The following is a 15927-nucleotide window of genomic DNA, read 5'->3' as shown; positions in this document are numbered from 1 at the left end:
AGACCGTCTCCGGGCGGGGGGTCCTCACCCTCAAGCACCCCAACAAGCGGCTGGAGCACCAGGGCATCAAAGTGGAGTTCATCGGGCAGATCGGTGAGCGGGGCGCGGGGCGCTGGCCTGCTGCGGCCCCCGGGATGGCCTTGCGGGTCCCCGGCATCCCCGGCCGGGTGCCTCCCCTCCTCGGAGCGGAGGCCGGCACGTTCCCCTCGCCTTTCGGAGGGCGGCTGGTGGGCACGCACGCTGGCGTGAGTCCTGGGAACGTCGCTGCGCCCTACGGTACGGAAACCCTGGCTTGGTGCGAAGCGGGGTCACGCTCGCTCCCGAGCAGCGCTTTGCTGCGCCGAGAATTCCCACCGCCGCCTGACACCATTCCGGGCCTCCATTCGAGCCGGGCAACCCCATCCGTTCTCTGGGCTCGAGCCCCGGCGGAAGGGAGGGAACTCCGGTCCCTTTCCAGGTCATTGTCCTCTCGTCCTATTTTCTCGCTCCTCCTCGGTCACCGATTTCGGCTCTAAAATGCACGCGCTCGGAGGTAGGGTAAAATTCGGTTCCCGTCCTGCGGATGCAGGTCTGAGCCTGGGCATCCTAGCAACGCCGGCTGTTGGGCGGTATTCTCCGGGCTGTCTTTATTCACAGCTCTACGAGCTGTCTGTTTGCATTTCTCACGTGCCTATTGATTCGGGTAGGGAAGCAACGGCGCTGCCGAGGCCGGTGAATCCGGGTGGGTTTTGCCCGTACGTCTCAAATTGCCAGCGGCACCTTCCCAGTCCCGACCCCACAACGCGTTTTACGCGGGCAGATCAGCTTTCTGGAGGCCTACGGGCTCAGCTCGGCTGATCCCACGCTTTACTCTCTTCTTCTTTGGGTGACCACGCATCCCTGCGCAGTTGGGTGACTTCACGTTGCTCAAAACTTGCGGTTTTCTGTGCCTGTAACCAACCCAGATTTAATATCTCCTGCTTTCTTGGAGGAAAGGTAGCTGCCACGCCCACTCTCCGGTCGGAGTGGAGATGTCCGTGTTTCATGGACACGCCTGAGACCCACAAGCCAAAATAAGTTCAAGACGCTCCCAGGGATGCGGCCGTGCTCGGCGTCTGCGATGCCCCACGCCTGCGGCTCTCTGTACCCGGGTTTAGCCCTCAAAATCACTGCGCGAGCCGTGGGCCGGCAACCTTTGCATTGCAAATCATGCGGTGTAGGAAAGCGAACTAGAGGTTTTCCCACCCAACCCCGATACTGCTGTTGAGTGTTTTTGCTGGCCTCGCTCGTGCGTAACGCTGCCTTTGGAAAGAAAGGGGAGCACAGGCAGAGAGAGCCTGTAAATGATGGGGTGTAAGCGAGCCCGTTCGTCAGGAGCTAGCTTATAACCCCCTGCGATTTGATTATGATCGTCAGTGGAAATTAAGCATGAACTTCGCTTCCTGCTCCGCTCCGTCTCCTCTCTGCTGCCTCGCCTGCTTCCGATTCCCCATTTTGGAAGGCTTTTGAGCCATACATATTTAGAATAACTGCTCTGAATTCCCATTATTGCCCAAGCAGGCTGTGTTAGGAGCTGCTGTGGCTGCACATCAGCCTCTTTGCCCATCACACCACTTTATTAGAGCGCGAAAGTTTGCCCTGCTGATGGCACTTCCGTAACTCTTTCCATCTCAAAAGAGCTTGCCTTATATTCTGACTTCCCGCTGATCAGTGGCTAGGTGAGACGATGTAACAGGTCGGGAGGCTGAGGCGCAAAGGAGCGATGTGTCACAGGGAAGGTGGCTGTTCCAGACCAGGCACTGGGGTCCAGGCTGTGAACGCCGTGTCCTGCGCCGCCTCCGGTCAGCACAGAACCCGTTTAAGATTTCGTTTCGCCTGCGGTTACTGTGTCCTGAGCAGGCCACCAAAACGTTGGCAGGTTTGGGTTTTTTTTCTTAATCTGGAAGCCTTACAGCTCTGAAAACCTGAAATTACAGCTTATACCTGTTTGACGTGCTAATGTCTTCTAAAGTGCGGGAAACATCAATCCTTCCTCTTCTTAGGGCTGCCACGTGCCAATCTGTGCCCTTCTGAGGTAGCAGAGAGCTTAGTACGTTTGCCTCCCCTTGCTTTAAATTCCATCGTTGCCTTCTGCATCATGTGGGAAGATGATATATTCCTCTTTTTATGTGGCACGTGGCTTCTCCCTGTCACATCAGCAAGCACTTTCCTCTCAATGGACACATATTCCGTGCAGAGAGAGTTGGTTTATTTATGTCACCTGCGTGCCCAGCCTAAAGGGCTTGATGGCACACGCTGTTCCACCTAAGCGAGGGGTGTTCTAGTGCCAATATTTCCATTACAGAGATAAGGTGAGCAAAGGGGTGTAAGAAACAGGCATTGCTTAAAAGCTGAAATCTCACTGTGCATCACAAGGAGCAGAGAACTGAGTCTCGCTGCGGTTCCTGAACTCTACCAATACCTGTCAGAAGCCTCCTCTGCACAGTTTAGTGCTGACAGCGAACTTGTGTGTGTATGATTTGTCTGATGACTTGGGGTTTTGTTTCCTCATCTAACCCTATCAGATTGGCTAAGGCTTTACCTTTTAGAAGGACTGTGTGGATGTCTTGAGTCAGACAGCTCACGCGCAGGGTTGGGCAGGGCAGGTTTCATTGATGGTTATGCGTAATCCAGAGCTGTTCATGCAAATTGCAGAGTTTAAAGTTTCTGTCGCTTTGACTTAAGGGAGAAAACTTTGTGGAAGCGTAGAGAGGATTGCTTTCATTAAATGAGGAAACCTGTAGTCGTTTTCTGCTGCCGCAAGAAGGTTGTGGGGAAAACAGAAGCAATGTGACCATGTCGGTTACTCAACCTGGTTTGAACAGTGCTTCCAGAGGTGAATGCTCTTCCCTCATCGGTGCTCACATGGCCATTAATGTGTTATCCTGGGGCTGGCGGAGCAGTTGACTCAACTGCCTCAATGCTTGGTAGTCACGCACTGAACACTGGCTTTGTGCAGAATCGGTGAGAATCTCTGCTGTTACTTATTCCCCGCTGCGAACCAAGACCACTCAAACTCTGTTGTCAAAGGATAAGCCTCCTAGCCCTTCATATTTGCCCTGTCACTGCTGTTCCAGAGAAGCAGTGGTGGTTTTTCCTCTTTTTACACTGGCAATGCCTTCGGCCTGGAAAGTTGTGTAGAAAATTATTGGAAGGGATTGCGTGAGCTGCTGGCTCCTCTTCTCAAACAGGGTGAACATAATTAATACTGATAATAGGCGACCCATGCCGTTCTAAGGCAAGCCAAGTTCCTGATTCGTTGCAGTAGGTGTTTCGGGGAGGAAAGTTCTGGCCTGCAGCTGGCTCCGATGGAGAGCCGTGAACATGTGCAGTACGTTGCAGCCACTTGCAGGTTCTCTGAATAGCACTGAAGGAAATAGAGATTTGTACAAGAGAGTTGCTTGTAGCTGTGAAATCTCCTGCCTTTCCTCACTGCGTCACGTGGGATTAAGCATCGGTGCTTAACCTGGACTTTGTGTCTTCCTAGAACTCTACTATGACCGAGGAAACCACCATGAGTTTGTGTCTCTGGTGAAAGACCTGGCCCGTCCTGGTGAATTCACTCAGTCGCAGACATTTGACTTTGAATTCACACATGTGGAAAAACCTTACGAGTCCTACACGGGGCAGAATGTGAAGTTACGGTGAGTCTCCTCCCCTTGCTGACCCCAGTTCTTGGTTCTGTGCAGTGTGCAAGTCCCGATATTTACTGTGAAGATACTGGAGTGCAGCATCCCTTCCCAGACAGCCTTGCAAGCTGACAATGTAACTCCAAATCAATTTTGGTGGGCTGATTTGCAAAAGGCTGTCTTTGGGGGCTGTACTTCTATAAGCATGCATCAGGCTTTATGGAACTTGTTTTGCACCATTTAAGCGACAAGAGAAACCAGCCCCTTCTGAATCAACCTAATACTTTCTAATTTATTTGGTAATTCAAAAACCAAAAGAAATTGTCTGTTTTAGTCTCCAGTGGGGACATTTTCGCTGTCTTGTAATCAGTCTTGTCAACTTTAATTGTGCTCTATATGCAAACAGATGCCTAGCTTGCATCTTGTTCATATGCTGCGAACTGTATTTCACATCTAGGCACTCCAGTTGACTTGAAATCCAGTCATCGGCTTCAAAGCGGGGGGTTGGAAAATTCTGAGATCTGCAGAAAGAGGTGTGTCTGTGGAGACTGGTGTGATCTAATCCCTTGCAAAAGGGCAGTGGTTTTAACATGTGCAAGCTGTTACTCAGATCCCCAAAATGGTGCTTAGGTAACGCAGGCTCACAAATGCATGAAAGCTTAGAGAAGTCTTAGAAGAGTCTGCTTTTCCGTTTGAAAATTCCCTTCTGTCTTTTCCAACATGGAGTATTGGCTGCTCCAGAAGTCAAGGTACCAGTAAGACTGCTTGGATAGCCCAGTGCAATCCATTCAGCCCCGTGTCCCTCCCGGTTTCATCTCTGTTGCTATCTGTACAACCCTAATGGGGGGGGACTCTCCTTGCAGGTATTTCCTCCGAGCGACTGTCAGCCGCAGGCTGAACGATGTGGTGAAGGAGATGGACATAGTTGTGCACACCCTGAGCACCTACCCAGAGCTCAACTCCTCTATTAAGATGGAGGTGGGGATTGAGGATTGCCTGCACATTGAGTTCGAGTATAACAAATCCAAGTAAGTGTGTGGAGAGCAGCCAGTGGCTGCGGGGAACCCTCTGCTACAGGGGACAGCTTGGTTTGGAAGCCCGAGGCACACGTCTTGCATGTGATTCTCACAGGGATTCTTTGTTCATGCGCTCCAGCGAGGCTGGTGGATGGTTCAGATCCTGGTTGAGGATCTTTGGGTTCCTCTCCTTGCCCATAGACGTGCTCATGGGACCAAGGAGTGGGAAGCAATGGCTGTGGCTTACAGAGCTTGGAGCACAGCGTGAGGCTGTTGCAGTAACTTCACATTCCCTGTATCCTCGGCAAGATCAGTATTTCCAAGTGTCTTCAAAGCATAACGTCTGCTTTATACCAGATAATATAGCTGAGGTGGGAGCTTAATTCAGGCACAGAAGTTGGAAACAACTCTTTTAAACTACTTCCAGTGCATCTTTCCCAGCTGATGCCAGCAATTCTCCCTGCAGTGTAACATTTGGGTTAGTTTTAATTGACCTAAAAAATTGGTTTTGGAGGTTTTGCTGTCCCAGAGGTTTCTTGCAGATATTCAGCCTGAAATCCTGTTTTTAATTTATCTGATCATGCTACATGTTCTTGTCGATTTCCAAAAGACTGGAGGATGAAAGATGAGGTGCTGTTCTGTTTACAGCAGGCTAGTGGAGGTGGTTGATAGGCCATCTGAAATTGAGTGGCTGATAGGAGCAAAGTGCCTGACAGGCAAGTTCCCGCTCTTCAGTCGGAGTCCGGGTCTGCTGCGCAGTGTTTGATTGTGGTGCTTTCTTCCTTCATGTGCTAGGTATCATTTAAAAGATGTGATTGTCGGAAAGATCTACTTCCTGCTGGTGCGAATCAAGATCAAACACATGGAGATAGATATCATCAAGAGAGAAACAACAGGGACCGGACCCAATGTGTATCATGAGAATGACACAATAGCTAAATATGAGATCATGGATGGGGCACCTGTGAGAGGTGAGAGGGCAGATGAACCCTTCAAAATTCCTGTTCTGGAGTCTTTTGGGGTGGGAATAAGAGTCCCGCAGTATCTACAGCTGCATCTGTGTGCTCAGTAGTAGTATGCATCCTGTTGCACTGGTGGACTCAGGGCAGTTTACACAGGTGATGAAACACGATCCCTTCCTTCGCTGGTGTGATGAGGAAGAATTGAGGCATGAGTTGCAATGACTTAATTCTTTTGATGAAGCAGTGGCAGAACCAGGAATAGATGTAAATTCACTGTTGGCAAGGGCCACCAGCTGGCATTGCTGCAACTTGGAGCAGAAAGATGGTGTTCTAGCTCTGTGCCAATCTCCTGTGCCTCTTGTTTTCCAGTTCCATTGCCCAGCAGAGTCACCTGCCAGAGAAAAATGTCACCTTACTCATTTTTTTCCTGCAGTGCTGTCTTGATGCAGGTCACAAATGAGTCCTATGCTGTTAAAGCAGAAGTGGAATAGCTGTCAGCAAGGGCAGGATCTCGCTATGGACCAAGCGTGCTTGAGTTTTCAAGGGAGTTGGGGTCTTCTAGCTCATCTTACTCTACTTGTGGAAGTGGTCACAAAGTTTGTGTCCTAGTGAGAGTTTTGTTTTGCTGGTGCTCTCCTAGTTTGTGTATTCTGTCTGTGCTGATGGTTCTGTGCACTTTGTAGGGGAATCCATTCCCATCAGACTCTTTCTGGCTGGCTATGAGCTGACTCCAACGATGAGGGACATCAATAAGAAGTTCTCGGTACGTTATTACCTCAATCTGGTGCTGATCGATGAGGAAGAGAGACGTTACTTTAAACAGCAGGTAAGAAACAGAGCTGTTAGTTCTTGGACCTGTAGACTGTTGCTTGGGGAACCATGTCATAAGGACCTTCTGGGAATTTTGGATTCGGGGAGAATCATGTTCTTGCCTGAGAATCTGTAAGGACTAGATGAGTTAGAGTGTGCAAAGAGGGTCTAAAGGGAATGGTCCACGCAGGTCAGATGTGTGTGGTGGTAGGGATGCACGTAGAAGGTGCCCGCCTGGGATGACTTTTCCTCTGTTGCCCTGTGGTGGAGCTTCTGTGCTTCACCTTATCACAGTTCCAATGTGGTAGCCAATGGCAATAGGACAGAGTTGCCCTTGACGTCCAGTGGGTTGCTTCTGTGTGCTTAGATCCTGGGGAGGAGTGCTCTACCCAAATTTTCAGGAAGGCTGCATTGCGAGGCCTCTGCTTGCCACTGCAAGTGGCCTCATGTACCTGGCTGCGGGCGGAACAACGTGCCAGCATGGGCTGAGTTCTCACTGGGTGCAAGCTGCTCGCCTGGCAGCTTGGTGCAGCCTTTGGGTCTGGGTGGGGCCAGGAGAAGGTCTCACAAGCCCTGACAAGCCCTGCTGGCTGTGTTACTACAGGAGGTGGTGCTTTGGCGGAAAGGAGACATAGTGAGGAAGAGCATGTCCCACCAAGCAGCCATCGCCTCCCAGCGGTTTGAGGGGACATCCTCACACACCGAGGCCAAGACCCCCAGCCAGCCTGCAGAGAACAACGGCCGGCAGTGAGAGGCCAGGCAGAGGAAGGCTGCTGTGGAGCCAGTGGGGACACAGCAGCAAGGAGGAAGAAAAAAAAACCACTTCAGAGACTTCATGAAAATAAATATCCGGTTTTGACTTAATTCCTTTCTTCAAAGGACTCGTAGGGTGGGAAGGGGATGGGAGGGCAAGGCAAGCTGGAGCACTGGTGGTGCGGAGTCGAAGGTACCTCGGTGCTTCCCAACCAACTACATTCCTCTGGGGTCGGCTGCTTTGAGGCACGTGTGCGGAGGCTGCGGAGCTGCCTGATCTCCTCTCTGCCCCCAGACCCTTTCAGTGTGGCAGCGGGGAGGGAGAGAGCAAGCCAAGGCCAAACCTGCTGCTTCTTCCCAGCGGTGTGGAGGTTGCTTTGGGGCTGTGTAGGATGGATGTTTTTCTCGCCTTTCTGAAATCTTCACGGGGGAAAATGACACAGTGATTAGCTGGAAGGTAGAGGAGGGAGTCGGAGACTGAGGTGCGGCCTGCTTGAAATTGCTCAGCGTTATCCCCTCGCTGCCTCCCCTTCCTCCTCGTGCTGGCATCGGATTCCTTGTCACAAACAGTTATCTAATGTAGTTGAGTCAGCCCTGGGACTGCCACGCAGCCACGCGGAGCAGGGCAGCCGGCGTGCTGCGCCGTCCTCGCCGTGGAGCTCCCGACGGCCGTGTGGCGTCAAGGGGGAGCTGTGGCAGGCTGGAGGGAGCGGGGCAGGCGAATGCAGTAGGAGGTGGCACAGGCTGGGCAGAGCGGTGAAGGTCCCAGTGCTGCTGGGTGGGCACTGAAGAAGGAGGCAGGAAGGCTCCTGGCCGAGAGCAGTGCCTTCCTAGTCTCGTCCCAGCAGCAGCCTGAATGCCCCTGCCATTCGGTCTCTCTGGTTGTTGCACTCATACAGGTCCCAGTTGCTGCTGCAGAGCAGGGGCAGACCAGCCTTGAGAAGTCTAGAGAATAGTTTCAGAAAGTGAGAAGTAAATAGGGCGCTCTTGGGAGCAGGCTTATGCTGCACATGCTGCCCTGCTTGTGTGTCTGTCCTTGTGACAGAGCAGGCTTTGTAGCAGGGACAGGCAGCAGTATAGAAACACGTGTGTATTGTTTTGTTTGCTCCCTCACGCCTGCGGGATGAGGATTAGTAAGGACAGAAAGTGGACGCAATTGTTTTAAGAAGCTTGTGGCCTGTGAGTGCTGCTAGATGAAGCCAAGCAGCAACTGGAAGGATGTTAGAGCTCTCTGATTCCAGGGACACATTCCTGAGGCCTGAGCTGAAATCGCCAGTGAGGTCTGAGGGTATGCCATGAACTGAGAACCTGAATGTGGGGTTTTTCTTTTCTAAAATAAGCTGCTTCTAGTCTTCAGCTAAGTAGAATCATGAGAACGTTCCCAGAAGGGAATCACTCCTCCATTAAAAATTAGATGTGGCTTTGTAGATGTGATTGACTTGAGTCTGGAGAATATCCATCCTGTTTAGATGCCCTTCAAGGAAGCAGGTGGTTAGACCTCCTACCAGATGGAGAGACAAGCCTGTATTAAATGCTGGGATATGAGCTCTAGCAAGTGGGATTTGTCTGGATTTCCCTGCAAGTTTGTGGCTTGCTAGGGTTTTCCCCAGCTTCCTTTTGACTCCGGAATGAATCTCCTCTGCCTCTGTCCTACAGCTGAATGTAGAACAGTTGTCTTGCAGCTGGGAAATGGAAGTATCTTCTGCTTTGTTTAGTGGAACAGTGCTGGTGGAGGGAATGGGGCCTGGGTGGGAAGGGGAGCTTTTATGTACTACGACAGCTACTGTATTTCAGTGATAAATGTGTGTTTCTGCTTGCCAAAGTAAGTTATCTTTTACTCACCACGTGTAAGGTTGTGGTTTTTAGTAGAGCTGGACAGTCTCGCTCTGTTGTAGAGGACACTAATGATCTCATCTCTGCTGAATGCTCGTGTCACACCATGTTTCTGCTCTGTATTAGTGAAGACGTGGCTTGCTTTCCTTTACATGAGAAGTCTGTGCCACAGGCTGGCGCCGTGTCTTCCTAAGACTGAAGCAAAAGCTTACTTTAGACAACTACCTTGCTGTGCCAGGGCAAGGGGTGGTAACCTGCTGCAGGTCTCACATGGCAAAGGAATCTGGGTGTTGCTTTTGACACTCACCCTACTCCCCCCTCTGGGTAGGGGGAACCACCTCTGCTGTGGCAATACACAATCTTCTAGAGACAAGTGAAGTTCCCATTGGGAGCCCCTGGGGATAGCAGACTTACCTTTCCACGGCTGAGCACAGCAGCACCCTAACCGCCCTCTAGCTTTCCCTCAGCTCCCATCCCGCCTAGATTTCTTTTCCTTGCCTATTCCTCTTGATTGTAGGCCATGTGGTATTAAAAGAAACTCCATGGATGAAGATGTCTCTGCATTCCAGGAGTGTTGTGTTTACTGGCCGAACAGCATCAGTACTGGACATAAGATAATTGTTTGATAAGACAATGCACTGTAAGGAGATTTCCATTGAACATCTGTTCATCACTTCTGGAGGGATTACTTGGAAAAGGTGCATGAGACTATACGTTGGGTTGGTTTGTTTTGGGTTTTTTTTTTCCCTGCTTTGTGCCCCTCTCCTGCGTGTCCCTACTTGTGGAACCAGAATTTAGAAACTATCCCCATTTTTACTTAATCTAAATGGACCATTCAACCCGTTAGCCACTAGGCCCTCTGTTTGTCCGGGGTGGAGCAGATGTGCTGAGCCTCTTTAGAGAGAAGTTGAAGCATAAGATCACTCCAGGACAAGGTACTTTACAGAAGCGTTTCATTAGCATGGTAGAGGGCAGACACTACTGGAGCAGTCGTGTCCCCCTGAGCTGGGTGGTTCTGTTCACTACTTGGGTCATTCCCTCTCTCCCAGGCGGAGTCAGGCAAGGGGGGGGGAGTGTGCAAGTACTAAACCAAGCAGTGCAACCTGTAATTAAGCCTCTGCTGTGTTTACATTGTTTCTTAATTCGTCGTCTTTTCAATGGCTGTATTTTAAAACTTGGGTTTTTTGTCTCTCCAATTAAAAAGAGCCAGCCCTGGCTGTCAAATGCTGTGCATGAGTTTGTCTGCTATGGTTTATATTGCCTGGCCTGGGTCTGGTTTCATTTGGGTTTTTTCACGGTATTAAGACATTTTTCTTCAGTGCCATACTGTGCAGCCCTCCAAACATGCCTGAGGAGTTTGTCCTTTGTTATCTTTATAAATTCTTGATCTTTCTTTAAGCTATGTCACTGCTTAGAAGCTGTGCTGGCGGAGGACCCGTGTAAAAATTAGCAAGCTAGCTTTATTCTCCTCCATTTCCCTGACGTCAGTACTAAAATAACATGGGAAGTTCTGTACCTGCAGGAAGTTAACTGTGATCTGCTTTGCAGCAATCAGGCTGGACATGTATATACACCTAAATCTTCTTGTTCTAGACAGAAGCTTAGTGATACCTTTCCACAGAAAAATGTTCCTCTGCAGTATGTGGAACTGCACTGCGTCCTGTAGTAAACCTCCTCAAGGAGGATGTACCTGTTTCATCCTTCAAGAGATAAAATTGCAGATTTTTCCACAATTAAAAATGGGAGTAGCTGCAATTTGATTCTAAAAGGCTTTATTTAAAAATAAGCAAAAATAACAGTGTGTCAGAATAAGGGACATGTAGCTGCGAACCATGTGCGGGCACGTTCTTGTTGCTGCGATTGAGCAAGTAAACTTGAGAATTACGCTGGTTTAGGAGGAGGCATCAGCGGGCTGGGTAGAAGCTGTGCTGCTGTCAGTTTCTTAACGTGGCTTTTCCTCTTCCAGGCTCAAGACAAAATCAAATTCCTCTGCGTTGAAAAGGTAAGGAAGAAAAAGCCATCAGTGGAACTTCCAAGTTCTCTGAGTGAGGGCTGCCTCTCAGAGGGGATGGCACCGAATCCAGAGAAGAAAGTTCTTACCTTGTGTCAGTGGTTGGATGGAAAGACGTTGTCTTGTGAAGAGCATCATGTTCTTTAGGGGGCCTCCATCTGCTTTGTGTGCCAGGTGGTGAGCCTTGATTTCAGAAAGGGGGATGAAACGTTTTGTCATCCGCACAAACTGGACATCCACCTGGGAAGCAATGGGCAGCAAAGGAGCACCGTTGGAGAAGGACAATACAGCCTCCAGATGTCACAAAAGATCTTGGGGGGGGGGGGGTGTTAAGATTTTAAACTGAAGCAAATGACTGATCTTATCTTATAATGGTATGGTAGCTTTTCCTTGCTCAAGGCTAAAATAACTTCCAGATACTTCAGGCAGGTGATCTGTTCACATGAATCTTAGCACTGTGCACTAGCAACATACATTCATGTTGTCACAGACAATACAAAATTAATAAGTGGGATGCAGCCAGCCAGTGAACAGTCACTTCCCTATAATTTAGCGTGCCTCAGAACTACAGCTTTGTTTGCTATAGACTGAGAGTGCTACTAAAAGATGTTCCTTCTCTTTCTTAACCCAGAATTCTGCTGTGCACAGAGGTCAGCTCTGCATCCAAGTAAGATTTGAAAATTTAGGGAGGTATGTTTTGGCAGCCTTCTGGAAGAGACCAGTGAAAAGGTAGAGAAAACAATGAGGATTGGATTTTCTCTTGAGAGAGAAAAGGGTAGCCAGGCCAGGACAGAAGCTTAAGAAGATATGCAATATGATGGTAAGAGGCTTCTAACTTCACTCAGCTTGCACACAAGAGCTTGAAACAGCTGTATGTAGTTTACTACATTACCATGGACCATTTGGGGTTCTCTTTTCTGCTGGAGGAATCATAATGAGGATCCTTTTGATCAAACTGTGTGTGATCAGGGTATGCCTCCTTTACGATCTGAAGCAGAAGGGGAGAAGAATGTGAGACAAGCTCCCATCAGGTCAAAACTATTGTCAGCAAAGGGTATGAAACGCCCTTGAGAAAGCTGTGACTAGACACAAGGAGTAATGCTGGTGCAAAAATCAGCCTTGCTTTCCCTGAACTCCATTCTAATGGTGGGATATGTTTCCCTCCTTTACATTTCTTGGGTCGAAGCACTGCAGAACTGTACGACTCTCAGTGAAGCATCATCACCTCTTCAGACAGCAACGTGGAAGGAGCACACACAACAGAGGAAAACTGGGTAGATGAAGATAGTCTTTTTGTGACGAGCTCTCCTCTTAAAGAAAAAGCTTTTCTGTGCCCTAGGTTTTACACTACTGTCTGCAGGCTCGGCCAACTAGAATTTAGTGAATCAGATTTTCATCAGTTCGGAGCAACACCTAACTTGGCTGGAAGCACTCTGAAAAGTCAGCAGGATAACAGCGGTGTGGTTCCATTTCTCTGGGGAAAGATGCCAGAGTCCGCCCTGCTGTGATACGTACCATTGAGCTGAGGTGCCCTAGGCTCGTTCGCTGCTCTGACTGGACAACTTTTGCATTCCTTTGGTGCCGAGACAGAAGTAGGGCTCATGAGCTGTTTGATAACCCACCAATTATTACTTTTCCCCCTGTCCCGAAACACAGAACGAGAAAGAGGCACTCACCTTGACGATGCCAACAATGCCAGGCTCTTTACAGTTACTGTGGTAGAAGAAGGCCTGCTGCCCAAGCTTCATGGCTCTCAGGAAATTCCTTGCCTGTCAGGTGTAAACAAGAGACTTTGAGCAATCTGCATCACGCTCTCAGGATTTCATTATAAGCAGCTAGGAACAAGAACAACAGGAGAGGTGTATGTGCTTCAGAGCTGCTCAGATAAGGTTCCCTACAGTTGTTGTAAAGGTGTTTTGTGCTGCAATTAAATTTCAGAGCTGCTCAGATAAGGTTCCCTACAGTTGTAAAGGTGTTTTGTGCTGCAATTAAATGAAGTAAAAACAAGGCTCAAGAGAAAGATCCTGTTGGTTAGAAAGTGTGTGGGAATCTCAACAGCCACCCTCGTTCAGAGATAGCAGAAGGCTTAAGTCAGCTGTCAGCAAACAAGCAACAGAGCAGGTCATATAGAGGGGGGAAGCATATATAGCAGGGGAAGCACACGTGGATTTCCTTTGCAGAGAGGCCTGGAACAGAAAACTGTAGGCTGACAAGGCACAGTATTAGCAGAGACTTGCTAGAAGGCATCAAGGGAAATAAAGGCTGGCCTAAGCTAAAGACCACGCTAAAGAAAAACTGGATGATTTGACCCAGCCTGAAATTACCTTTGACCTAGAGGCAATTAAGCAGGAGTTTTGACTCCGGTCAAAACGCACCAGTAAAAACAGGCAGAGTGGCTCAAAAAAAAATCCTTCAGGCAAAGGGAACAAGTTATCTGTGGGGAGAGCCACCTTTTTTCTAGTGCTATTTCAGTGACTCCATCTGCGACATGTGCCCCTTACCTGGTAGTTTCTTACTCCATCCCAAAAGGTTGTCTGATTGGGCTGAGCTTTCAAGTCATCAATGCTGAACTGCCAAATGCAATGAAACACAGGTTAAGTTCAGGAGGTAGCCTGATCTTTATTGTGTCACTGTCTACATGGTGCCTAAACGTTTGTACCTAGTAGCTCCTTCAATTATAGTACAAACGTGACACAATTTTTTTGGTTCCCACAGGGGCTAAAGAAAAGCCTTCACAAAGGAGGAACACTGCCGCGGTGTAAAGGCAGAGTCAGAAACAGATGCTGCCCCTGCTATCAACAGCTAAGCACCCTGAGGACCCAATTTCCTCTCTTATTACAAGTATCAAACCCCAGGTCTGTCACCCTGGAAGAGAACAATATTATCTCTTTCTACGTCCAGGAAGACAAATGTTTTTTGAGAAGTAAAGATGCAATAGCGTTAATATTGCAAACAATCTGAATTGTCTGATCCTGTAACTCAGCATTCAGGCACTAATGTTCTGGGTAGTAGTGAAACTGCTTCTCTAATTTGTTGATTAAGGATGGGTGTCGGTGCTTACTTTCACATCCACTCCCTTCTCGAGCCTGCTCTCTGGCTCTGATTTCAGAAGCCAGTGACAATACGTTATCTTGCTTTCCTCCCCACCGGAGTCGGATTCTTTTGTCTTCTTCCAGTTCTTCCATCCTGACTTGGAACTCCCAGCTGGAGGTTTCGTGGACTTCTCCTCTTCCTCCTTATCTGAACTCCCCTCCTCAGTTTTGGCAATTTTAGCATCAGGCTCCTTTTTATCTTAAAAGCAACACCAAAAAAAGACCATTCAGATAAACCACATTTTGTTTCTGGTAAGGACTGGTGCTGAAACACTTTTAGTCATCCAAGCTAGTTTCACATGCTGGTATTCGACTGCAGCAGAAGTTTGGTGCACCCCAGATACTAGGTGTAAGGTAGCACGCACCAGTGTTTCCGCGTATTTCTAGTTTGCATCTGAAATAAGGACTTTTTTTTTTTTTTTGGAGTGTGCACAAACATAGTTTAATAGTCATAGTTAATCATTAAAAAGCCAGGACAGACCATGTTGCTCACATGAAGTGTAGTTGAATCTCTTTTTAATTAATTGCTGAGAAATCAACTGCAGGCAACAAAGTTGATTTAGGTGTGCCTGGTGAATAAGAGGAAAACTCAGCAGCACAACGAGCGATTTCAATTACTGCAGTAGCTGGAAACCTTAGATTAAGCCTCCACTGTGCTACCTGTTCAGAAGGGGTCTATAGCCCTGTTTGTCCAGGACCCAGACAGCAAAAAGCAACTAATAAGAAATGATTATAGGGTAAGAAGGTAGTTATTTGCCGGAGTTGATTAAGCAGATGAGTGGCACAGATGAGCCAATTGTGTAATTTTTTCGTCTTACACCTGAAACACCACATAATGTTGCCTCAAGTGCAAGGTTTTTGCTTTTTGTTCTTTTGCAGAAGGTACCACGTCAGCTTCCTGCCACTACACTGGGTATACTTTGGCTGACCAGCTCTTAACGCGTAGCACCTGAAAGCTCTTCATAAATGGGCATGAGTTACATTTCTTAACCACCTTGTGCTGAGAATACATTATTGTCCCTATCATGTGGCTAGCAGACTTGTCTCAGTCACACATGGATGCTCAGCCCATTTTTACAGAGGAAATGGTGTCTCTGTGACATGTGGCTTTGAAAGACAGACGGTTAAGATGACTGTCTGTAGTTTCACTATAGCTTGGAGCCTCAAGTGAGAGATGCTAAATTAGTTAGAATGTCAGCACAGACCTGCTACTGCTCCTTTGTCTCTCTTTCTGCTTGGGGAGAGGAGAAGGAAGAATTACTGCTTTTTCATGCAAGCTGAAAAAAGTAGAGATACCCGAGACAGAGAACAGTAAAAGCTGTAAAGTAAGCGCTGGGTAAATACATTCCCTTCCTTGAGCTCAGTTCTATTTCCTCTATCAGTGCAAATGCTGGCACTGGTAGAGGACCACACCCTCGGCGTGTTGGAGGAGGCAGGCGGGCCCTGCAGAGCAGAGCTCTGGTGGACACGAGCAGCAGGGCTGCTTTTCCAGAGCGGCGCAGCTGTCGGAGGAAAGTCCCGAAGGTGCTTGGCCTGTGCGCGGCCCCGCTGTGCCATGCAAGAGCTGTGCTTTCGGAGATAAGGGAACAGCTTGCCGCCAGAGCTCGGTCCAGCCTCGCACCAGGGGTGTCTGGCTCAGCTTGTTGCTCGCAGAGGTTATGGAAAGTCCCTGGGGAAAGGGAGCAAGCTGGTGGGTCCAACCCTTGCCCCCCTCTGCCAGCAGCCCGGGAGAAGTTATCTGGCTCTGCGCTGGCCTCCTTCTGCCAGAGCGGGTGGCATCAACTTTTCCACCTTCTACGCCAA

The 15927-nt window shown here is 48.8% G+C and overlaps 2 protein-coding genes across 2 annotated transcripts in view; one reads left to right on the top strand and one right to left on the bottom strand.

The window, feature by feature from the left end:
* VPS26B (VPS26, retromer complex component B) overlaps window positions 1-10147 on the top strand; it is an 11993-nt gene extending 1846 nt beyond the window's left edge. The window contains exons 3-8 of the mRNA XM_009642159.2: window positions 3-93; window positions 3506-3662; window positions 4511-4675; window positions 5459-5634; window positions 6309-6451; window positions 7040-10147. Coding sequence (XP_009640454.2) covers window positions 3-93; window positions 3506-3662; window positions 4511-4675; window positions 5459-5634; window positions 6309-6451; window positions 7040-7186 — 879 coding nt within the window. The 3' untranslated portion in view covers window positions 7187-10147. The remainder of the gene's footprint in view (window positions 1-2; window positions 94-3505; window positions 3663-4510; window positions 4676-5458; window positions 5635-6308; window positions 6452-7039) is intronic.
* A 686-nt stretch (window positions 10148-10833) lies between these two features.
* On the bottom strand, window positions 10834-15366 carry THYN1 (thymocyte nuclear protein 1; the record flags this gene model as incomplete). Its single annotated transcript, XM_035897464.1, has 7 exons — window positions 10834-11010; window positions 11122-11272; window positions 11925-12020; window positions 12709-12801; window positions 13534-13602; window positions 14094-14323; window positions 15330-15366. Coding segments are annotated over 7 exons (723 nt in total), but the record flags the coding sequence as incomplete, so codon positions are not given.
* Between the last annotated feature and the right edge of the window lie 561 nt (window positions 15367-15927).

Source organism: Egretta garzetta, unplaced genomic scaffold (genome assembly GCF_000687185.1).
Source record: "Egretta garzetta isolate BGI_Z169 unplaced genomic scaffold, ASM68718v1 scaffold207, whole genome shotgun sequence".
NCBI lineage: Eukaryota > Metazoa > Chordata > Aves > Pelecaniformes > Ardeidae > Egretta > Egretta garzetta.
This window is presented reverse-complemented; position numbering and strand designations above follow the sequence as displayed.